Source organism: Chaetura pelagica, unplaced genomic scaffold (genome assembly GCF_000747805.2).
Source record: "Chaetura pelagica isolate M959 unplaced genomic scaffold, ChaPel_1.0 scaffold2, whole genome shotgun sequence".
Lineage (NCBI taxonomy): Eukaryota > Metazoa > Chordata > Aves > Apodiformes > Apodidae > Chaetura > Chaetura pelagica.
Genome location: NW_009952796.1, coordinates 5,898,410 through 5,921,946, shown reverse-complemented (window position 1 = coordinate 5,921,946; position 23,537 = coordinate 5,898,410). Strand labels below are relative to the sequence as shown.

Here is a 23,537-nt window from a genome sequence, read left to right as displayed (position 1 = left end):
ACCCTTTCCCGGATACCTACCCTAACCCCCCCCTGTTCCAGCTCCCTGCCATTTTGCCAAGTCCTGTCATTGGTCACAGGACTGATCAGTACCTGCCCCATCTCTTCCCCTTGCGAGGAAGCCGTAGACTGCAATGAGGTCACCCTTCAGCCACCTCTTCTCAAGCTGAATAATCTTAAGTGACCTCAGCTGCTCCTTATAAGTCATCCCTTCCAGACCCTTCACCATCCTTGTGGCTCTCCTTGTCTCCGTATCTACTCTCCAGTAGCTTGATGTCCTTTTTGAGTTGTGGTGCCCAAAACTGCACACAGTGCTCAAGGTGAGGCCACGCCAGTGCAGAGCAGAGTGGAACAATCACCTCCCTCATCTGGCTGGCAGTGCTCTGCTTGATGCACCCCAGGACATGGTTGGCCCTCCAGGCTGCCAGGGCACACTGCTGGCTCATATTCAGTTTGCTATCAACCAGGTCCCCCAGGTACTTCTGCACCACGCTGCTCTCTAGCCGCTCATTCCCTAGTCTGTACTGACCCCCAGGGTGGCCCCATCCCAGGTGCAGAATCCAGCACTTGCCCTTGTTAAACTTCATGTGGTTGGTGACTGCCCATCTCTCTAACTTGTTGAGGTCTCTGCAAGGGCTGCCTGCCCTCAAGGGAGTCAACAGCTCCTCCCAGTTTTGCATCTTCAGCAAACTTACTTAGAATTTCTTCAAGTCGTTGATGAAGATGTTGAAGAGGACTGGGCCTAGGACAGAGCCCTGCAGGAGGACCCCACTAGTGACCAGTCACCAGCCTGATGTTACCCCATTCACTGTCACTCTTTGTGCTCAACCTGTGAGCCAGTTGCTCACCCATCATATAGCACAGTTGTCCAGCTGTATGCTAGGCATTTTGTTCAGGAGGATACTGTGAGAGACAGTATCAAAAGCCTCATGGAAGTCCAGAAATATTGCATCCACTGGCTTCCCTTGATCAACTAGATGGGTTACATTGTCATAAAGAGAAATGAATTTTGACAAGCAGGACTTTCCCCTCATGAAACCATGCTGGCTGTGACCAGTGACTGTGCTGTCCTCCAGGTGTTCTTCAATACTTCCCAAAATATTCTTTTCCATAATTTTACCAGGCACTGAAGTTAGACTGACTGGCCTTTAGCTTCCAGGGTCCTCCTTCTTGCCCTCCTTGAATATTGGAACAATATTAGCCAGTTTCCAGTCAACTGGAATCTCTCCAGATTCCCAGGACCTCCTAAAAATCATTGAGAGAGGCCTAGCAATGACATCAGCCAGCACTTTGAGGATTCTTGGATTGATCCCATGAACTTGTAGGGATCTAACTGTAGCAGCAGATCCTGCACAAGTTCAGGGTCAGGTAAGAGTTGATCCTTGTTGCAGTTTTCCGGTTCTGGACATTGAGGCCCTCTTGTTCCATCATCAGTGTTGAAGATACGAGGCAAAGAAGGCATTAAATACCTTTGCTTTGTCTATATCCCTGTGGGTGAGGTGACCATCCTTATCCTAGAAAGGACCAATGTTGTTCCTACACTGCCTTTTGCCATTAATGTATTTGAAAAAACTCCTTTTATTGTCCCCCACAGTTCTGGCCAGTTTCAGCTCCCATTGAGCTTTGGCCTCTCGAATTTTCTCCTTACAGTGGTTAGCAGCATCTCTGTATTCTTCCCATGTCACCTAACCTAGCTTCTACTGGGCATGCACCTTCCTTTTTTTGCCTAATCTGCAAGAGCAGATTCCTGTTGAGCCAAGCTGGTCTTCTGCCTTGTCTGCTTGACTTCCCACATTTTGGGATTGCCTGCTGCTGTTCCCTTAACAGGTGATGTTTAAAGAGTGACCAGCACTCATGAACCTCAGCACCTGCAAAAATATTTTCCCAGGGGACTTGACTCAGAAGCTCCCTGAGCAACCTGAAGTCTTCTTTCCTCATGTCTAGTGTTGAAGTTTTGCCGACAGTTTTCCTCTTGTCAACAGAGATTTTATACTCAATCACCTCATTGTCATTGTGGCTGACACAACCTCCAATCTCCACGCCACTCACAAGATCCTCTCTGTTGACAAGCAGCAGATCAAGGAGAGTGTTCTTCGGAGTTGGCTTCCTTATGACCAGTTCCATAAAATTGTCACCCGGGTGGCTTAGAAATCTGGGCTGGGTTGTGTTAGCTGTATGTTGCTCCCAGTTGATTTCTGGCAAGTTCAAGTCCCCCATAAGGACACGGATGGTTGACTTGGAAGCGTCTCTTGGTTCCTTAAATAATAGGTCATTGCATCCTCATCCTGGCCAGGAGGTCTATAGTATATTCCCACAATGACATCCACATTATTTGTTTGTCCCTTGATTCTCACCCAAAGACTCTCAACTGTGCCGTTAACAACTGTGAGCTCCGTACACTCTAGACCTTCCATTACATACAAAGCCACTCCCCTGCCTCTTCTGCCCTGTCTATCTCTCCTGAATAGTCTGTACCCATCCAACAGGGCGCTTCAATCACGGGATTCATTCCACCAGGTTTCACTGAGGCCAGTAATGTCAAATCTCTGGGGCTGGGTCAAGGCTTCAAGCTTGTCTTATTTATTCATCTTGCTGCCCACACTAGTGTAGAAACACTTCAGATGTGGTACATGGTGGCCAACATCTTGCAAAGCAGAAAGAGGGATCCCATTTGTGCTTGATTCCTCAAGTTTTGCCACACCATCCCGTTGCTCACTGTGGGCAACCTAGGTTTTCTCCCCTACCCCATTCCAACTAGTTTAAAGCTCTGTCAACAAGCTCCACTATCTCCTGTGCTAGAAATCTTTTTCCTCTCTCACAAAGGTGGATACTGTCCCATTTTATCATCCCAGGTGTTGAGTAGATGATCCATGATCAAAGAATCCAAATTTTTTCTGCTTACACCACTCTTGGAGCCATGCATTCACCAGATGTATTTGTCTACTCTTACGAATATCATCCCTTGTTAGTGGGATGATCGAGGAGATCACAACCTGAGCTCCAGATCCTTCAAGCAAACATCCCAAGGCCTGAAAATAACTTTTAACTGCCCTCAGACTTCTCTTTATTATTTCATCATTACCTGCTTGAATAACAATGGGTAGTAATCTGAGGGCCTTTAGTAGAGTAGGGATTTTACCAGTAATGTCTCTTACCCAAGCCCCTGGGAGACAGCAGACTTCCCTGTGAGTTTGGTCCAGTCTGTGTATCAGGCCCTCTGTTCCCTTCAGCAGGGAGTCTCCTATTGCGACTACCTTTCCTTTCCTCTTAGCAGAGGAGGTCAGAACGTGGGCTACAGTTGCTTTAGTTTTGGTTTTGGGAGGTGCTATTAACTCATAAGGGCCTTCTCTCCATTATCATTAGTCTGTCCCTTTAGTTCCGGGACCTCATACCTGTTATAGGAGATGCTAGACCTGCTTGTCGGATTTTCAGAGGCAAGAGGAACCTTCCTCCTACGTTTAGTGACCCTCTTGCAGCCCTTGTCATTGGCAGACTCTTAACAAGGTCACCTGCTTGGTTCTGGGTCCACCTGCTTCTCCATTGGGGTGGACGATCGAGACTCCTGAGAGTCTTGAGACTGAAACATCTATGAAAATAATCTGTCAATCTCTTGCTTATTTGCTTGAATGCTACATAGCCTGTTTGCTTCTTCCTCTACCTTATCCTGGCAGCATAGCTCTTCAACAACCGCACGGCTTTTACAGAAGGACTGGTTGTCAGTCCAAGCCTTGCTGAGAGGCACCAGACACTCGTGGGAACTGGTAACCTGAAGAGCTATATCTGCCAGTTAGTCTGACTGCAGGTCTCCACCATAGCTGGACCAGTAACCCCAGAAGCTACAGGGGATTGAGTGGTTACACAAGTACGCTGGTAGCATTTGTTGCCCCTATTAGTTATGCCCTGATGGTCAGGAAGCAGCCCTTGCTCCTGGCCAGCTGCCTCGAGCAAGCTGCCGTGCCTGGTCCCTGTTTGCCTGCCTGGTCCCTGTTTGCCCGCTCCTGTTTGCCACACTCCTTAGAGCCGTTTAAATCTCCCAAGGTTGCTCCGAACACGCCCCCTGCTGCGCCTGGTTGGCTGGACAAGCTAATGCAAACTTTTGGGTTTTTTCCGCGGTTCTGGCTAGCTGCACGGGGTGCCCTGATCTTGGGAAGCCCCCTGTACAGCAGGGTCTCTCACTGAGCTCCTGGGCTTACCTCCATGAGCACTGTCACCACTGCTGCTGCCAGTTGCTGTGCTAGCTGGAAGTAGAAATAGTCTTTTAGTGCGCTTGCAGCTTTTCAAGTAGTCCTCTGCTTTTTGTGCTGAGGTGTTTGCTGAACTTTGTCCTAGAACACCGTGTGAGTTTAATAGGGCTATTTGTAGTTTTCTCCCAAGTTTTCAGCAAAGCTCTAGAGATTTGACTTTATAAGTGTTTCTCTTCTCTGCCCTGACTCTGGTTTTCTGGGCCACTTCTGGGATATTATGCAAAATATGAAGGGTTTGTAAAGATAGGCCACAAGAGCAGTTTGCCAAGTCACTGTGTAAATAAAAGATGAGAATTACAGCAGAAAAAAAGTTTAGACTGGTGATGTGGCATAATGCAAACGAGGACCTCACACCAGACAAGCAGTAGGATATTTAATTTTTCCTGCTTTCTAAGCACTGCACGAACAAACCCCTCAACTGTGAAGGTGCTGGATGGCTCTTGCACTCCACTACCTTTCCTGCTGTTTGGGCTGTGTGTTTGAGCCATGGGCATTAAGGGTCAATTGGAAAAATAGTTATCTGTCAAACAAACTGACTGAGAGTGTAAATAAACAAAACGGGTGGAGAAGTGTGGTATGCTCCCTACTTGGTTATTTTCTGCTAAGAAACAGCAGTTCTTAAGAAGCCAGAAGAAAAACACCCCAGAAGATTGAATGCAATGCAGTTACCTCTGATAATTCATCTTGTGCATTCAATCAAATGACAGAAATTAATGACAGAAATTACTGCATCTCGCAGGAAAGTCCACTCAGCTCACCACATAACAACCAGTGCCCATAAGAAACAGCAATGGGTAATAGTAGTGGGAGACTCTGTTCTCAGGAGCACTGAGGGGACCCATTTGCAGACCTGACTTGCTTAATAGAGAGGTTTGCAGCTTACCAAGGGCTCAGATTAGGGGCATTAGTGAAAGATTATAAAAACTTGTACATTCTACTGATTACTATGCTCTCTTACTATTTCATGTGAGTGCCAATTATACTGTTAAGAGTAACATGAAAACAGAAGGATTACAGAGTGCTAGGAGCAGCAGTGAAGGGCTTGGGAGCACAGATGGTGTTCTCATCACTCCTTCCAGTCAAAAGAAGAGGGCAGGAAAGGGCTGACAGAATTGGAAAAGTGAATGAATGGTTGAAGAAGTGGTGCCATAGTCAGGGCTTTGGCTACCTAGACCATAAAGCTCTTTTTGCTAAACCTGGTCTGCTGGGGGGCTCATGGGGTCCACCTGTCAGAGAAAGGGGAAAAGAGCGTTTGGCCAGAGGCTGGCCAATTTAGTTAGGAGGGCTTTAAACTAGGGATGCCGGGGGAGGGGATCCCCAGCTCATTCCATGCTCACCATGGTAAGGACAAAGCTACTAACAGATGCCCTAGGCCTGGAAAAGAATCATGGGCCAACAAGGAAACATGTGGGCACATCTTAAATGCCGCTATGCAAATGCACAAAGCATGGGGAATAAACAAGAGGAACTGCACACATTTGCATGTCTGCAGGGCTGTGATGTTAGTGGGATCACTGAGACATGGTGGGATGGCTTCCATGACTGAAGTATGCAGATAGCTGGGTATAAACTTTTTAGGAAGGACAGGGATGGCAAAAGAGGAAGGGGTGTTGCCCTCTACATCAATGACCAGCGGGAGTCCATGGACCCTCTGGGTCAGGATTAATGGAAGTCAGGGGCTGGAGATATCATAGTGGGGATCTGCTACAGGCCACCCAACCTGGATAACCAATGACCAAGTTGATGAGGCCCTCTTCAGACAGATAGGAACTGCTTCACACTCACAAGCCATGGTCCTCATGGGGAACTTTGATCACCCCAAGATCTGCTGGAGAGACAGCACGGCAAAGCACCAGCACTCCAGAAAAGTTCCTTGGGTGCAATGATGACAGCTTCCTCCTCCAAATGGTAGAGAAACCAACCAGAAAAGGAGCTTTGCTGGACCTTGTTCTTACCAAGAGAGGGAGTGATGTGAAATGTGATGGGAGACTAGGCTGCAGGAGCATGACACTGTAGAATTCAAGATCCTTGGGGCAATGAGAAAAGTACAAAGTAAGCTGAGAACAGTTGATTTTAAAAGGGCAGACTTTGATGTCTTCAGGGTTCTGCTTGATAGCAGATAGGACAGATAGCTTGACAGAATAGGACAAAGCTCTAGATGGGCTGTGGATCCCCCCACTGTGGATGAAGAGGAGGTTCAAGACCACCTAAAGAATCTAAAGGTGAACAAGTCCATGGGACCTGATGGGACTCACCTGCATCTCCTGAAAGAACTGGTGGATGAAGTTGCAAAGCCACTGTCTATCATATTTAAGAAGTCATGGCGGTCTGATGAAGTTCCTGCTGTCTGGAAAGGGGGAAGCATAACCCCCACTTTCAAGAAAGGGAAAAAAGAAGATCCAAAGAAGTACAGGCCAGTCAATCTCACCTCTGTGCCTAGCAAGATCTTGGAGCAGATCCTCCTGAATATCCTGCTAAGGCATGAGAACAACAAAGAGGTGATAGGTGACAGCCAACACAGCTTCACAAAGGGCAAGTCCTGCCTGACTAATTTGGTGGCCTTTTACGATAGGGTCACAGCCTTAGTGGGCAAAGGCAGAGCAACAGATGTCATCTACCTGGACCTGTCCAAAGCCTTTGACACTGTCCCACATGACATTCTGGTCTCAAAACTGGAACAATACAGATTTGATGGATGGACCACTCATTGGATAAGGAACTGTCTGGGTGGTTGCACCCGAAGAGTTGTGATCAATGGCTGAATGTCCAAATGGAGATGTGTGATGAGTGGTGTTCCTCAAGGGTCAGTACTTGGACCACTTTTATTTAACATCTTTGTCGGCGACATGGACAGTGGAATTGAGTGCACCCTCAGCAAGTTTGCTGATGACACCAAGCTGTGTGGTGAAGTCAACATGCTGGAGGGAAGGGAGGCCATCCAGAGGGACCTTGACAGGCTCGAGAAGTGGGCTTGTGCAAACTGCATGAAGTTCAACAAGGCCAAGTGTAAGGTTCTGCACCTGGGTCGAGGCAATCCCATGCACAAATACAGATTGGGAGGAGTAAGGATTGCAGACAGCCTAGATGAGAAGGACTTGGGGGTAGTGGTGGACCAGAAGTTTAACATAAGCCGTCAGTGTACACTTGCAGCCCAGAAAGCCAACTGTGTTCTGAGCTGCATCAAAAGAAGCATAAACAGCTGGTCGAGAGAGGTGATTCTCCCCCTCTACTCTGCTCTGGTGAGACCCCACCTGGAACACTGTGTCCAATTCTGGAGTCCCCAGTGTAAGAAGGACATAGAACTCCTCAAGCATGTCCAGAAGAGAGCCACGAAGATGATCAGAGGACTGGAGCACCTCCCCTATGAAGACAGGCTAAGGAAGTTGGGATTGTTCAGCCTAGAGAAGAGGAGGCTCTGTGGTGACCTTATAGCAACTTTCCAATGTCTGAAGGGGGCCTACAAGAAAGCTGGGGTAGGGCTTTTTACACAGATGTGTAGTGAGAGGACAAGGGGCAATGGTCTGAAGCTTAGAGGGGAGATTCAGGTTGGACGTTAGGAAAAAGTTCTTTCCTGTGAGGGTGGTGAGATGCTGGCACCCCAGGTGCCACTAAGAAACATATATGAGGCTCTGGTTGAGAAGAACCAGCCAAATGAAGATGTGGACATTGGGCACCCTACACCAGAGGTACGTCCACAGTTGCAAAGACCTACCATCTGCATTACAACATCCACAAGGAAGAGAAGAGGGGTTGTAGTTGTAGGTGACTCCCCTCTGAGGGGAACAGAGGGTCCAATATGTTGGGTAGACCCTCCTAACAGAGAAGTCTGCTGTCTCCCCAGAGCCTAGGTTAAGGACATTACTAGGAAACTTCCTAGTTTAGTATGGTCCTCGGACTATTATGCACTATTGATCTTCCATATTGGTGGAGAGCAAGCTGAGACTTGCAGTTTAGATCAATCAAAAGAGACTTTAGAGCATTGGGATGGGTGGTGAGGGATTCTGGGGCACAGGTTATTGTTTCGGCTCTTCTTCCAGTTGCAGGCAATGACACTGGAATGAACTGAGGAATACAGTCTGTTAAGCTCATGTCAAGACTACAGTTTTGGCTTTTTTGACAACAGCATGGCTGTACAGTATGAGGCTTGCTGGCATCTCATGGAAAACATCTTTCTCAAAGGGGGAAGAGAACCTTTGTGCCAGAGATTGGGGGGCTAATTGACAGGTCTTTGAACTATGTTTGAAGGGGGAGGGGTATGTAACTGGACATGCCAATGAGGCTTCTGGGTGTAGCAGCCCAGCATTTGTGGAGCAGTGTGCTAGCCACCCTTCAAGAGCAAAAACTAAGTGCTGTCTCCCTCTCTGAAATAGTTATACAACAATGTATGCAGCATGGGGAATAAGCAGGAAGAGTTGGAGATCTGTGTGAGGTCATAGAGCTATAATAAATTGCAATTACTGAGACATAGCAGGACATTTCCTATGACTGGAATGTTGTAATGGACAACTACGTTCTTTTAAGGAATGGTAGACCAAAAAGGTGAGGCAGTGGTGTTGCTCTTTATGTGCAAGAGCAACTGGAAAGAATGTGATACTGTCTCCCATAACGCTCATTAGGAAAGTGAGGGAGTGTGGGATATGTGATTGGACACTGAGGTGGATTGAGAGCTGGCTATGTGACAGAACTCAGAGGGTTGTGATCAGTGGAGCAGGGTTGAGTTGGAGGCCTGTGTCTCCCAGGGGTCAATACTCAATCAGGTCTTGTTCAACATATTCATCAATCACCTGGACAAGGGGACAGAGTGTATCCTCAGCAAATTTGCTGATGATACCAAACTGGGAGGGGTGGCTGACACTCCAGAGGGCTGTGCTGCCATTCAGTGTGACCTGGACAGGCTGGAGAGCTGGGCAGAGAAGAACCTAAAGAGTTTCAACAAGGGAAGTGTAGGATCCTGCACCTGAGGAGGAAGAACCCCATGCACCAATATAGGTTAGGGGTGGACCTGTTGGGAAGCAGTTCTGAGGACAAGGTTCTGGGAGTGTTGGCAGATAGTAAATTATCCATGAGCCAGCAATGTGCCCTTGTTGCCAAGAAGGCCAGTGGAATGCTGGGGTGCACAAGGAAGTGTGTGGCCAGTAGGTTGAGAGAGGTCCTTCTCTCCCTCTATTCTGTCCTGGTGAGGCCACATCTGGAATACTGTGTCCAGTTCTGGGCTCCCCAGTTCAAGAGAGACAGGGAACTACTAGAGAGAGTCCAGCGGAGGGCAACAAGGATGACTTGGGGAGGGGAGCATCCCCCTCATGAGGCAAGGCTGTGAGAGATGGGACTCTTTAGCCTGGAGTAGAGAAGGCTGAAGGGAGATTTTATTAATTCCTGTAAGTATCTAAAGGGTGGGTGCAGGGAGGATGGAGCCAGACTGTTTTCAGGTAGTTCCCGGTGACAGAACAAGGGGCAAGGAGTACAAGCTGGAACATAGGAAGTTCCATATTTAAATGAGAAAAAAAACCTGTTTTACAGTGAGGGTGACAGAGCACTGGAACAAGCTGCCCAGGGAGGTTGTGGAATCTCATTCTCGAGATATTCAAGGCCCCCCTGGATGCAGTCCTGAGTAACGTGCTCTAGGGAATCCTGCTTTAGCAGGGGAGTTGGACTAGATGATCTCTAGGTCCCTTCCAACTGTGACAATTCTGCAATTCCATTTTGAAAGCTTTTGGGTAAGAATTAAGGAACACACAAATGTGGGCGAAATTGTTGTGGATGTGGGGCCATTCAGTGAGATTTGGACAGACTGGAGAGCTGGGCAAAGGGAACCTAATGAAGTTCAACAAGAATAAGTATTGAGTCTTGCACCTGGGAAGGATCAACAACATGTACCAGTGCAGGTTAGGAGCTGACCTGCTAGGAAGCAGCTCCATGGAGAAGGACCTTGGAGTCCTGGTACACAACAAAGCTCTCTGTGGGACAACAATGTGCCCTTGTGCCCAAGAAGGCCAATGGTATCTTTGGGTGCATTAAGAAGAGCGTGTCCAGCAGATCAAGGGAGGTTCTCCTCCCCACTCTACTCAGCCCTAGTGACATCACATCTGGAGTATTGTGTCCAGTTCTGGGCTTTCCAGTTCAAGAGGGACAGGGATCTACTTAAGAGAGTCCAATGGAGGATGATTATGGGACTGGAACACCTACCTTACTAGGAAAGGCTGAGGGACCTGGGGCTGTTGAGTCTGGAGAAGACTGAGAGGGGATCTTATTAATGTATATAAATATCTGAAGGGTGGTTGTCAAGAACGAGGGGCCAGTCTCTTCAGTCATGCCCTGTGATAGGACAAGGGGCAGTGGATGCAAACTAGAACATAGGAAGTTTCACCTCAAGATGAGGAAAATCTTTACTGTAAGAGTTATGGAACTCAGGAATAGGCTGCCCAGAGAGGTTGTGGAGTCTCCTTCTCTGGAGACTTTCAAGACCCATCTGGATTTGTTTGTGTGTGACCTGCCCTAGATTCTGTGGTGGTCCTGCTCTGGTGGGGGGTTTGGACTCTGTGATCACCAGAGGTCCCTTCCAACCCCTACCCATGCGTGAGTCTTTGGGAGAAGAGTACCTTCTGACATCATCCTGCTGCTTTAGAGCTAATAAGCTGTCATACAGGGTTATGACAGGTTGACAGTAGCAAAGTACTAGGAAGTGAAGTGTTTTAAATTCTAAGTAGGAGAGCACTTGGGAATGTCAACTTTATAGCTTAACCATCAGCCACAGCTTATAAAGTTAAGACAGATGCTTTCTTAAAAAGAAACCTGGCTGATGTTTCAAAATTATAGCAGCTCTGTCAAAATGAAGTGCAAGATCCAGGCTGTGTTCATGCTCTGCCTGAAGTTGCTGGTACATCCTGCCTCAAGTGTGGCAAAATTTCCCTTAATTTCCTCACGAGAAGAGCACACACTGATTTGATTTATTAATATTGATGTATTTTGAAGCCAGGCAGACCAAGGGGATGACATGACTGGAAACATAAATGATCTTCCTCTGAGGTATCTTGTCATTTTGAAGTCTGCCAAAATGCCCTGGTTTTGACTTGGCTTCCTCCTCTTTCCAGTCTTTCTTGAGCAGCATTTACTGTGACTTCTCTCTGTGCAGTTCTAAGGCCCCAGCTAGTAACAATAAACTTTCTCACACACAACTGCACAGTAGTGCATCACAAAACCACTGTCAGCCTGGGAGCAGTTTGCATGTAGAAACTTCCTCCTGCCTGATTTCAGAGACCTGACCTAATTCCAATCTGAAGAGAAACTAGCTGAGAAATATCTAGTTTCCCACTGTGTTAAGTTACCGTATTTGCTGTCCTTTATTTCCATATGGACTCTCTGAGCTGAAAAATCAAGCGGTTGATTCAGCTGAAAGACTAGTCTTCTAACTTGCATTGCCACACCTCCTCAGGTTTGGTGAGGTATGCTTACATTCAGTGATTGTTAGGTAGCCCTTCGTTGTAACTGATACAGGAGGAGATTGATATGCCTGAAAGCATGGCAGTATTTCATGTTCTTTTCTGCCAGACCATACCATTACCTTCTGGAAAAGCTCTTAAGTGTACATGGCCTGCTTGGGGCAGCTCATGTTGCAGAGCCAAATATACCTGTCTGCAATCCAGGAATTTGAAAAGTGGGTTCACCTGCCAAAACAGAGGATATTCAAGCCTCTGCAGATATCAGCAGTCTGTAAACTGAGCTCTGGTAACTGCTGGACAGGCATTTAAATAACTTCCTTTCATGTCTGTGAGTGTGTTTTGTTTTGGTTTTTTCTCTGTTAGAAAGAGAAAAGGAGAAGAGGTAGATGGAAATGCAACTGTGAAAAAGAAACAGAAAAAAGAAAAAGAGAAAGAATCAAAGCAGGAAAGACAGCTGAAGGTGAGTTTTAGCTGATTACATCCTAAAATCTTTGTTAGAAGTGTGCAGTGGCAGGCACTAACTGAAGAGCTATGGCACCTCAAGAGGGGTTATACGTCATGCCCAGACAAAGCAGAGCCACATCTGGTCCTCATGTCCTGAAACAGGACAGTTCACCCTGCAGCTTTCTCCTGAAAGACATCAAGGTAGTTCTCTAGGATCATTTCATTTAAATATATTAAGTTAAATGCCTTTTCTCTCAGGGAAGCTGGTTCTCTGATTCTTCCTGTATAATTTGGCTGTGGTGGCTGAAGCTCTGAGCCTGAGCACTGTTGAAGAAGAGCTTGTAAAGCAATAAATAGCTCATTGTAAAAATTAAACAGAGGTAGAGTGCAGAACTAGATTAATGAAAAACCTTATCTAGGGAGCTGTGTTCAGTTCCTGGGTATAAAGTGGGATACATCACAGACTTCTACCTTTACCCTTCTAGAATATCACGGGAGGAGTTCCTAATAGAGCATCAGGAATTTTGTTTTTATTGAAAGTTTGAAATAGGTACTTTTCAAGAGAAAAACCAACAGGCAACTTTTGCTGAAGTCTCAATGGAGGTGTAGAAAAAAAGGTGTGTCTGCCTTTGAACAAAAGTTTTCTTCTTCTTTATTGTGTAGCCATACCTTAATTTCCAGTGACATTATAAATTATAAGGACATTATAAAGGTTTTGCTGCTGCAATGCAGATGTTTAGGACAGATCAAGGCAATTTGTGGATCAGAGTTGTCTTTAGGTTCACTTTTGGTTTTTTTTAAACAGCAGTTCAACAAGCATGATCATCAACATTGAAAATTAAGCCAGTCAACCACTTCTTCCAGGGTAGACTGCATTTTTTACTGTAGCTAGTGAATAACATTCAGAAATGATGCTTTTTGCTGTCCAACCCTCTCGCCTTTTGTAGAAAGGCTCAAAAGAATGTGCAGACTCCTCCACACTGCTGCAGATGACTGATCTGATAGCAATTCCTCTTATGCTAAAGTGGCTTAAAATAATAGTGCTGATAAGCATTTCTGATTATTGCATAAATGCAAAGCTCAAATGCAGCCACATCCCTCCTGTAGTCAGTGTCAGTTATGCTGTTGAGAGCTTGCTAAGAGTGGAATTACAGGTTCCACTCTATCTAAAACCTAGCTCTCTTGTTAGTATTGCGTGTACCTTCTTGTGTAGGATAGTTCTGCAAAGGTTACTCTGTGGCCTTTCTGCACAAATGCGAGATGGGGGACCCTTGGTTTATACAGAATCCCATAGGGATGTCCTCCATGTAATCTTGAGAAGAGGGAGCATTTCCTGGAGCCACAGTGGGCTCATGTATTCATAAGGAAATCTTTACATACCTCTTTTAGGGTTTTGGGTAAAATGTGTGACTTTTTTTTATAAAGCTACTGGTTCTTGGTGCTCTTCATCTCACAGTCTGCATTTAAGATACCATGGGCTTGCTAAAACCTTATCCACATCCTGCAGTTTCAGTAGTGTTCTTAAAAAGCAGTTCATTGCAAGTGGCTAAGCTTCTGGGTTTTGTCAACAGGAGCAGACAGAGCTGATCTGGGGCATCAAGGATGAGCTGAGGAAGGTCTGCTCCACTAATGACCTGAAAGAGCTGCTGATCGCCAACAAGCAGGAAGTTCCTTCAGGGGAGAATGCTGTGAGTTGGTCTGCAGTTGCTTTGCATGTGTGCTGGGTCTTTGAAGTGGTGAAGCTGACCCAAACCAATATTGCAGAAAGGTCCACAAGTCTGAAGCATGTTCCTAACATAACATTCCAGAAATAGCTTCAGTGCAAAGTCCTTTTCTCTCAGGAATCTGATGGTACTGCTGTTACGCTTGCTTGTGGAGGGCTGTGTGGTGGTTTGTGATGCTGATTTTGGTTTCAGTGATGGGACTTTATTCTGCTTATGCCCGAACTGCTCCATGGAGTTTTTTTGTTGCTGTTCAAGAGTAGGTTAGTTATGCCACTTCACATTGCCTTCCTCAAGTGTTAGATTATACAAAATGAATAAAAAACTGCACAAATTCTTTCCTAGTATACTTTCTAAAAGCACTTCTAAGTCTGTGTAGCTTGTGAAAGTCTTCTGTCTTTCAGAGCCACATATGACTAAGTATTAGTCTTTTTTAAGACATTAAGGAGTGTGGGATGGAATGTGGGAAGCGTCTAGACAAAAAATCATCAAGAACCACTCTCTAGGCAGGAGAACTGGGATTCGTCTGAGCTGGTATTCCCACCTTCCTATTAACATGCTGAGATGCAATAGCTTGTCTCTTCTGTGCCTGTTCTGGTATGGCTGCCCAGTCTGGTGCTCTGCTGAATGCTGAATCTGGGTAGGAGAGTCTGTGAGCAGATGGGGTGTGGCTGGGAAAACTTTGTGTCATGTCTTTAAGGCCTCATAAACCAATCAGAGCTGGTAAGAGACTTTCTTTATTTTCAATGTATGCATGGCAAGTGCTGGAAACATCTACATCTGCGTGCCAGCAGCCTAACAGTTAATGTAGTGCATGGGCTTCCAGCCTCCTTCTGCCCTCACCTGTGTTGTATTCTTTGTTGCTTTAGATTTTGGACCGAGTAGCAGATGGGATGGCCTTTGGAGCTCTGCTTCCCTGCGAGGAGTGTAAGGGGCAGTTTGTGTTCAAGAGTGATGCATATTACTGTTCAGGGGATATCACTGCCTGGACTAAGTGTGTTGCTAAAACACAGACTCCCAACAGGAAAGACTGGATCATCCCAAAGGTGGGTGTTAACTGCAAATTTTCTTATATGAAGCACATTTCTTATGCTATGTTACCTCTTGTAAGGAAATGGAATAAGCAGCAGTCAGTGGTGGATGCCAAAGAGCAGTGTGCGCTGCAGTGCTGAGCGGCTGTGGCAGTAGGGAGGTCTTGTCACAATTGTATCCATACAGGGGTAGGCAGCTACTGCATAACTAAATTGTATTTTTTCCCAGTAACACTACATTGAAAGAGATGTTGCTGATTTCGTTTGAAACCTATCATTTACCCTCTTCTAGCTCTGTCTTCCCAATCAGTAAAGTGGGCATTTGCCCATCTTAGTATTAATGTCTCAGAAATCCTTTCCAAGACCTGGGCTAAATGCTGACATCTGGCCAGTGCTGAGTTTAGCCCTTAAATCTTATAATAGTATTGGTTGTTTATAAGCTCTACTTATGCTTCTATCTCACAGGAGTTTCGGGAATTTCCTTACCTGAAAAAATTTAAGTGTAAGAAGCAGGACAGGGTATTCCCTCCGGATGCTGTGACTGCAAACTCTGTGCCTCCTTCCTCTGCATCCACTCCTTTGGCAGAGACTGTGTCTGCACCCAGAGGTGAGCAGCTGGCTGGGCATGGATTAATGGAGTTCAAGATGGTGTGTGATGCCGTTCCCAGCCAGACAAATATGCCACTCCAAACAGGCATGCTGTTCTTCTGCCTCCAAGCAGGCAGAGCTCTCCTTGTAAAAAAATAGCATAGGAGAGTCTCATACACTTAATCTTTCTTGGCACAGGTAGACCCTGATATGATAAGTTGCCTGGGGACATGGACTTGAGGTCCTGGTTGTTTTGTAAAAAATAATGTTGGGTATTTGTTGATGGTGAGGAAATTATGTGTTTGCAATGAATGAGAAACTTTAAGGAAGGTGTTGCACAGCGAGTCCCAAGGGAGATCTGATGTGAAATGCCTTCTTGCTTGGTTTCATGGGAATATTCAAGGACCTCCATAATACCAGGTATTCCACCTTGTGTTAGGTTTTAAGGGCAAGAGTTATTTGTTTTGGTTTGGTTTTGAGATCCTTCTTTGAGGTTTGGCTTTACCAATCACTGACTCCCCTTATCCAAAGTAAATATGCTGTCTTCAGCCCAAATGGCAAAAGGTTGGACTCCAGAAATTCCCTTTAGGCTGTTGGAATGAGTCGTGTGCTTTGCTTATCAGCCTATCTACCAAGCTTTGCTGACTTCTTTCTCATTCAACCTTTTAACCCTGGCCATAGTTTTGGGAGTAGGGATTTATTGTTACTTGGTGAAAGGGGTGGCAGTAATTCTGCACAGCTAGTTTTAGCTAGATCATGTGATTTTAGCAATGAAGACAAAGCAACTGATATCTTGGTTCTGACTGGCAAGTTAATTCCAGCTTCATTGTGCCCTGAAAGGAAACTCAAAGCACTGACCAAAATTAAACCTGAGTTGTTTTGTTTGCTATAGCAACCAAACGTACCTGAGCTGGGAGAGAAGACGAAACAAACCCCTCAGCTGCTCAATAAAGTTAATAGCATTTCTTTTTAGGAGTGCAAATATGCTCTTAAGACACTGGCCATATCCTGAATGCACCTCCATTGCAGTGTTGACACAATGTGATGGAGCCTCTAATGGTTACCCATTTGTTCCTGACTTGTTATGGGGTTTGCATGGTACTACCATGTACAGTATATGATCAAGACTCCAAGGTACTGTAGTGTAGGAACCAGGGTTGTTTGAGAGACCATGTACTTTCTCCAGCCCCTCAAAAACAGAGTTTCTATTGAAGAGGCGGGAGGTTTCATATTACAATGAGTTTTTCCCATGACGTCCAAGCATCAGAAGAAGAGGGAAGCAGAGTACAGTCTCTTGTAGTGCTGAAGCCAACTGATTTTTCATTTAAAAAAAAAAAAGGGGGCAGGCAAATAATAAACCTACATCTTCATCTTCCCTGTCTTCTGTCCCTTTTATTTGTTGGCAGGTGCTGAGCTTTGTTGCCTTTCATAGGTGAAGGGGAGCTTCCTCCCACTTGGCTTGGTGCAGATTAGACCTGCTTGGACCCTTTTCTCCCTGTCAGCTGGGCTGATTGTCCTGAGCATGGGGGATGCTTTTCCTTTGTGGCTTATTATTTGTCCAGGGGGCTTTGTGCCTGCTGCTAACATGCTGTGTTATTTTCGAACCTTTAGAAAAACCACTGACCAACATGAAGATCCTCATTCTTGGAAAGCTGTCAAAGAACAAGGAGGAGGTGAAGAGCATTGTGGAGGAGCTGGGAGGCAAGACGACAACAACAGCTAACAAGGCCACCCTGTGCATCAGCACACAGAGTGAGTAGCCATGCCTTGGTTACTGGCAGCACTGGTAACAGTTGAGCAGATTACAGACTGCACCTGTCCTTGGGGCTCTCTGGGGATCAGTGTTTGGATTAGGGGGAGTGTTTTGTGTGTGCACATGGCCTTAATGTGCTTGGAAAAGTAAAGACAGATGGGTACTGTTTAAGTTTTACTTTCCTAGCAAGTTAACCATTAACCCTGTAGGTTGTGCTGTAAGGCTCTGCCAGTTCTGCAGCAGCTGGAGCTCAGGTCACAGTGCAGACCATGGTGGTGCATGAGCCACACCTCTTGGGATGAAAGCTGCTGGGTGCTGTGTCCATCTTTGCCTTGGAGGAGCCACAGAACTGACTGTAGGTGCCTGTGGGCAGTTGTTTTCTCAGCTGGCAACTGGGGGTCTGCTTCTGTTCCGTTTTGGAGTCAAGGTGCAAACTGGCTGCTCAGGTGGGGAGATCTGCTCCCACCTGCCCGGAGGTCCGAGAGGGACTGTGCAGGCCCAGCCCAGCTCCAGGAAGGGGAGAGCTGGACTAGCCAGATGAAACATGAGTGTTCCTGCTCTAGCCCAACTGCAGCTTTGAGCTGTTCAGGATTTTTCTCTCCAAAGAGCAAGGTGAATCCAAAATGTGGTGGAATTGTGTTTCCACAAAATGTTACGGAGTCTTGAATCATGACCAGAGGGAGGGACTAAAGTCTGAAACCTCACTGATGCTTTTTCTCTCTGTTTCCCACCCTGCTTCTGCAGAGGATGTGGAGAAAATGAACAAGAAGATGGAAGAAGTGAAGGAAGCCAAAGTCCGTGTGGTCTCAGAGGAGTTTCTTCAGGATGTGAAGTCCTCCAGCAAGGACTTCCAGGAGCTTGTCTCTCTACACATGCTTTCACCTTGGGGTGCGAAAGTTAAAATGGAGCATGAAGAAATGGCCGTGGATGGAAAGTGCAGCAAGCCGTCAAGTGTGAAGAGTGCTGGGAAGGTCAAAGAAGAACAAGGTGAAGAAGAAAGCAGTTGTTTCTCTGCAGGCCTGTTGAGTGCTGTGCAAACACAAAGCAAACCTGGCTATAGTCTGTCCTTGCCCTTTCCTCACAATATACCCTTTTCTCATTATAAATTTAAATAATGAGACAGGAGGGTAAGATTAACTTTAAGCAAACATGAATTTGCCTCTTGAGCTGGTTTTTACTTCCCCTTGTTCAGTAATGTTTCAGAGATCCTCTGTGCTGCATGTGCCCCAGCTCCCTAACATCAATCCAGACTCTTATAACACCTCAGCTTCTTTGCCAGTTTGTGTCAGTATTGCATCTTCACGGAGGTGCAGGGCACCAAGATGTGACAGACACTCCAAGGGATGTTAGCAAGTGAGAAAGTACTGGAGTCCACAGCAGTGAGTCTTTGTTCTGCTTGGTTTAGAGCATAATGCTTTTGTAATTGAGGAGGAAAAATATCCAAGAGCACTGGCATTCCTTACCAGTGCCATAGAGAGCTTTCATTATTAATGCTGGACAGTCAACAAAGCCATCAGATCTGCTTGCCTATATTCAGACACTCTTCTGCGTGTCTTCCAAGTGTAGGTTTCTGCCATACAGTTGTGTATGTTATTGCCAAACTCTCTCATGGAACTAGGGTCTCCAGGGGACCTGAACACTGCCCATGCCCTGTGAGTTTCTTAATTCCCACTTAACCACAAATGTGAATTTTATCTGCTATACAGCTGAAAATATAATATGTCCCATGATTTGGGACCAGAAGGAAGGAGATAGATAGAATCTGAGGAGGTTTTCTGTTTTTTTTCATTTAATCTGGCAGGTGGGGGCTGTGAATTGGCAGCTAAAGCCAGGTAAAAAAAGCCGTTAAAGTCATTGTGTTCATATAGTGGGAATCTGATTTGAAATCTCCTTGGGGTGTTAATTACACAAATTGAGAATTTAAATGTTAATTCAAGTCAGACTGCGTTGCTTGCCTAGGAAAAAACATGAACTCTCTTTTGCTGCAGGACCTAGCAAATCTGAAAAGAAAATGAAGCTAACAGTTAAGGGTGGAGCAGCAGTTGATCCTGATTCTGGTGAGTGATAACAATGGCTGCATCTGCACATACAGTCACCAGGATGTGATTTTTAGCAAAATGTTTTTCTGAGAAAATACAAGGATTCCATAAAAGGAAACTGAATTTTTAGATCACTTTTTTCTTACTGTCAAGGGAAGGATATTGATTGACATTAAAAGCTGGATATTCCAGGGTTTTTGAATGTAACTTTCAGAAGGACCACTTAATTTAAGGTATGCAGCTTGTTCAGCTTCAGGAGCATCTGTCAGGGAGGTGGATAAAGGCCCAGTTAGCAGAAACCACAGGTTAGCATCATGAGTATCTGCTGCCGGACTCTTCAGAGGACATCTACTGCTACACTCCAGACCTATGGTGCATGAATGTTGTTAGGAGAATTCATACCACATCCAAGGCCAGCCTTTGGTTCATCAATCAATTTGCTAGCGTGTCATCTGCAGAGCTGTATCTCCCTTGAGAATTCATTTACTCAGTCACAGTGTTAAATAATAGATTTTAGATGGCTCTTTATCAAAAGGAACATTTTTTTTCTCTAGTTAAGATTGATCTTCACTCCAGTGTATCTAAACGTGCATGCTTACAGTTTGTTAAAAAGAAAACATGCAACAAGTAGTACTGAATGAGCATGTGGTCACTGTTTTTGTGATACTTGTGTTAAGAGTCTCACTACTTCATGAAACATTTGGGTGAATGGAAATGCATCCAATGAAATGGAATGGTAACCTTCTCTCTCATCTAATTTGTTTCTTCTCTCTAGGTTTGGAGGATTCTGCTCATGTCTTTGAAAAAGGTGGGAAAATTTTCAGTGCAACACTGGGCCTAGTAGATATTGTGAAAGGAACAAATTCCTATTATAAGCTGCAGCTGCTAGAAGGTGACAGAGAGAACAGGTGAGTTTAATTTTCGCTAGACATACTTCTGTTCATTTTCCCATCTATAAAAGCTAAGTAGGAGTAAAATGTCTTTGTGAGGAGATACGGGTAGGTATCTCCTATCATTATATATGGATAGGTATGTATATTTAAAAACAAAAACAAATTTTAAAAAAATGAAACAAAACCAAAGCAAAAAACATTCCCCACCCCCACCAAAAAATCCCCAAAACCTCACAACTACAAAACAACCACTCCACAAGCCACCCATGGTGAGATCTCTGCTCTGCATGAAGGCATTTCTTTGTGATGTTTACAAAACCTAAGTTGGGAGGTAAGTTTGTGGAATTGCAGCTGTTATTGTTCATGCCTGTATCCTGGGATGAATGAGGTATATACAATTGGTGTCTTTAGGACTGGGTTTATTTGCTAACAGGAGGGCCACAGTGGATTGTGACTGATGGCTGTCCTTGAAAATACAGAAGCAGAATTTCTTAAAGGTTCTTCTGTTCTAACATGGGAAATTTTTCCTATATTCTCCAGCTTATTCTTGTCTTCTAATTGCAGAGCGGTGACAGTGGAAAACAACCAGATTCTGACTATTCTACAACGGTTTAGTCCTGAATTGTGTTCCCTGTGGCTTGAAAAAATGCACTGGTCAGGAGAAAAATCACATGTTTAGCTTTCCAGTCTCATAGGAGGCACGGCAGAGCTGTCCAGTGGTTGCATTAGTGAATAGATGAAGAAATTCAGAGCCTTCATTAAAATGAAGCTGCCCCCCTACAAGCACATAAGGGAAGCACAGAAATCCAAGGGAGCCAATGGCTTTCAGCAATGACCCTGGTCCAGCTCTGGATTTATCACACTTCACTGTGTTCAGAATAAGCTTTAGGGGCTAGCTCTTGTGTGTGGGGTTTGTATCTGGATCTATGATTCAGTACACAGAGAGATCTCAGTGCCCACGTTTTATGCCTGACATGTTGGAAAGGTTCATTAATTTATTCCTGTAAATACCACAAAAGCTCACCTAAGGTGGTGTCAGTAATACAAACAAATACCTGAGTTACTTCTGGTTTCTCTAAAAATCTGAACTAGGACTTGAGGCTTAAAGAAGCATTTTGTTTATTTTCCAAATATATGATCCCGATAGTCTCCAGATTTGTATTTGTGAAACATTAAGATTGAAGAGATATTAGCCTTCTTTTTCCTGCTGGTCACACATTTATTCTCAGGGCTGTAGGTCTGGTGGGTTAACAGTGGACATTTTTTCACGCCAGTTCTGGGATATATGCTCTATGGTGGATCTTCTGTCGCTCTCCTGCAGTCACTGATAGGGAATGTCTTCTGTGAAATTAATGGTGTGCAAATGGCTGATTTGCATGCAGTTGCATGGTTGCTGCAGTTTCAGTTTTATTGGGGTTGAGATCTAGAGCTAGACTATCTTTTGTTTGTTCTTTTCTCATGTTTCACTTCTCTTAGATACTGGGTGTTCAGATCTTGGGGTCGTGTGGGCACTGTAATTGGGAGTAACAAGCTGGAGCAGATGCCATCAAAAGAAGATGCGGTTGAACACTTCCTGAATTTGTATGAAGAGAAAACTGGCAATTCTTGGCATTCAAAGAACTTCACTAAATATCCCAAAAAATTCTACCCATTGGAAATAGATTATGGACAGGTAACTGAAATGTCCCTGCACCAGGTAGAGCATTGCTCAGGTGCCTTCCTCTGGCTGTTCTGTTCAGCACTCGCTGTTGGATCACTCAAACTTAACAGACCAGAGGAGGGAAGTGCAGGTGCAGCTGCTTGATGTTCTCTGTGATACAGAAAGAGAGCTGCAGAGTTGTTACTATGGCAGCCAGCCCATTACTTTTAGCTTCTGCAATTTCGCTAATTCTGATACTGTTTTATGCCTCCCAGGATGAAGAAGCTGTCAAGAAACTGACAGTGGGTGCTGGGACCAAGTCAAAACTTGCTAAGCCAATTCAAGACCTTATTAAGATGATCTTTGATGTGGAGAGCATGAAGAAGGCAATGGTGGAATTTGAGGTGACAACATATATTCATGTTTTTCACTTCCAACCCTCCTTTCTCTCTTTACATTGTACTTACACAGCTACTTCCAATGCACTTCCCAGAAGTCACTGTGAGCTTTAGATCAGCCTTAAAATAAGGGCAGGAGTCTGATAAGAATTTGCCAAGCACTGGAAGTAGTAACTTAGTTGTGATGAATGCAGTTTTTAAAACACAAGTGCATTCTTTGTTTGGTGAGGAATGTCTGTATCTGCATCTTCAACTTAACAAGCCTATGAGAGAGTCATCTGCTCATTCTGGGATCAGTAATCAGTTTGCTTTTTTTTCTCCTAGTGATAGATGCATCGTGACCACTGTTTGCTGAATGTTCTTAAAATACTAGCACAGCCAATGTGTTAATTGTAGGTACTTTGTTTTTGTGAGTGGTGAGCCACATTTAGGGTGGAAAGGGGGCAGCGCTACCATTAATTTAGGCATTTCTCAGACTTGAGAAATGCTGCCAGTTGGTACATGCCCTAATTATGTGCCTTGACAAAGTCCAAGTCCTCTTCTGAACAGGGCCAAACTTGAGATTTTTTGTTGGTTTTTTATTTCTTCACCAAAGGGGTTGTCAGGCACTGGAATAGGCAGCCCAGTGAAGTGATGGAGTCACCATCCCTGGAGGTATTTACAAGATGTGTAGATGTGGTGCTTTAGGATGGAGTTTAGTGGTGGACTTGGCAGTGTGCTGGGTTAATGGTTGGACTTGATGATCCTAAAGGTCGTTTCCAACCAAAACAATTATATGATTCTATAATTTCTCATTTGTTCTAATGATGCCATACTTTCAACCATTCTTCTTTCCTCCATATTTATTAATCCATTCTTCCAACAAGCCTTCAGGGAGTAGTCTGGTGGTATCATCTCCCTCTTCTTGCCTAGAAACATTTTTACTAGTGTTCAGAGATCCTGCAGTTTGTTTTACTGCAGCTATTAAAACTAGGTTAATTCTAAATAATAAGTTTTTATTTTCTTCAGCCAGCTTAATTTTCCTGCTCTAAGTCTTCATATTTAAGCAGCTGTTGTTTGCCCTCTGTATCAGTATTTTTGCATCTACTTTTCAGGACACGCTTTTCACCATTTCATACAGCTTATCTAAAAGCTTTCAGGTGGCTTGCCCAACATTTTGTAGTACCTTGGGTTAATTGTGTTCTCCTGTATCTTCACTGGTTCTTTACATCAAAGTCTTCTAAAATATCAGTAAGTCTTTGTAACTTGAACTGGCTAAAGACTCTGAACTGATCATCATCTAGTGTCTTCTGGCTTAGCAGAACTCTGTTGAAACTGTTAATTCACACCAGCTGCAAGAGCTGTAGGAGACC

At 44.9% G+C, this 23,537-nt stretch overlaps 1 protein-coding gene across 1 annotated transcript in view; it reads left to right on the top strand.

Annotated features, from left to right (window-relative positions):
* PARP1 (poly (ADP-ribose) polymerase 1) overlaps window positions 1-23,537 on the top strand; it is a 43,934-nt gene that overhangs the window by 4,972 nt on the left and 15,425 nt on the right. Inside the window, exons 4-13 of the mRNA XM_009994780.1 lie at window positions 12,043-12,139; window positions 13,695-13,811; window positions 14,714-14,890; window positions 15,341-15,482; window positions 17,075-17,215; window positions 17,961-18,203; window positions 19,205-19,273; window positions 20,031-20,163; window positions 21,625-21,820; window positions 22,063-22,191. Of these exons, the coding sequence (XP_009993082.1) occupies window positions 12,043-12,139; window positions 13,695-13,811; window positions 14,714-14,890; window positions 15,341-15,482; window positions 17,075-17,215; window positions 17,961-18,203; window positions 19,205-19,273; window positions 20,031-20,163; window positions 21,625-21,820; window positions 22,063-22,191 (1,444 nt within the window). The remainder of the gene's footprint in view (window positions 1-12,042; window positions 12,140-13,694; window positions 13,812-14,713; window positions 14,891-15,340; window positions 15,483-17,074; window positions 17,216-17,960; window positions 18,204-19,204; window positions 19,274-20,030; window positions 20,164-21,624; window positions 21,821-22,062; window positions 22,192-23,537) is intronic.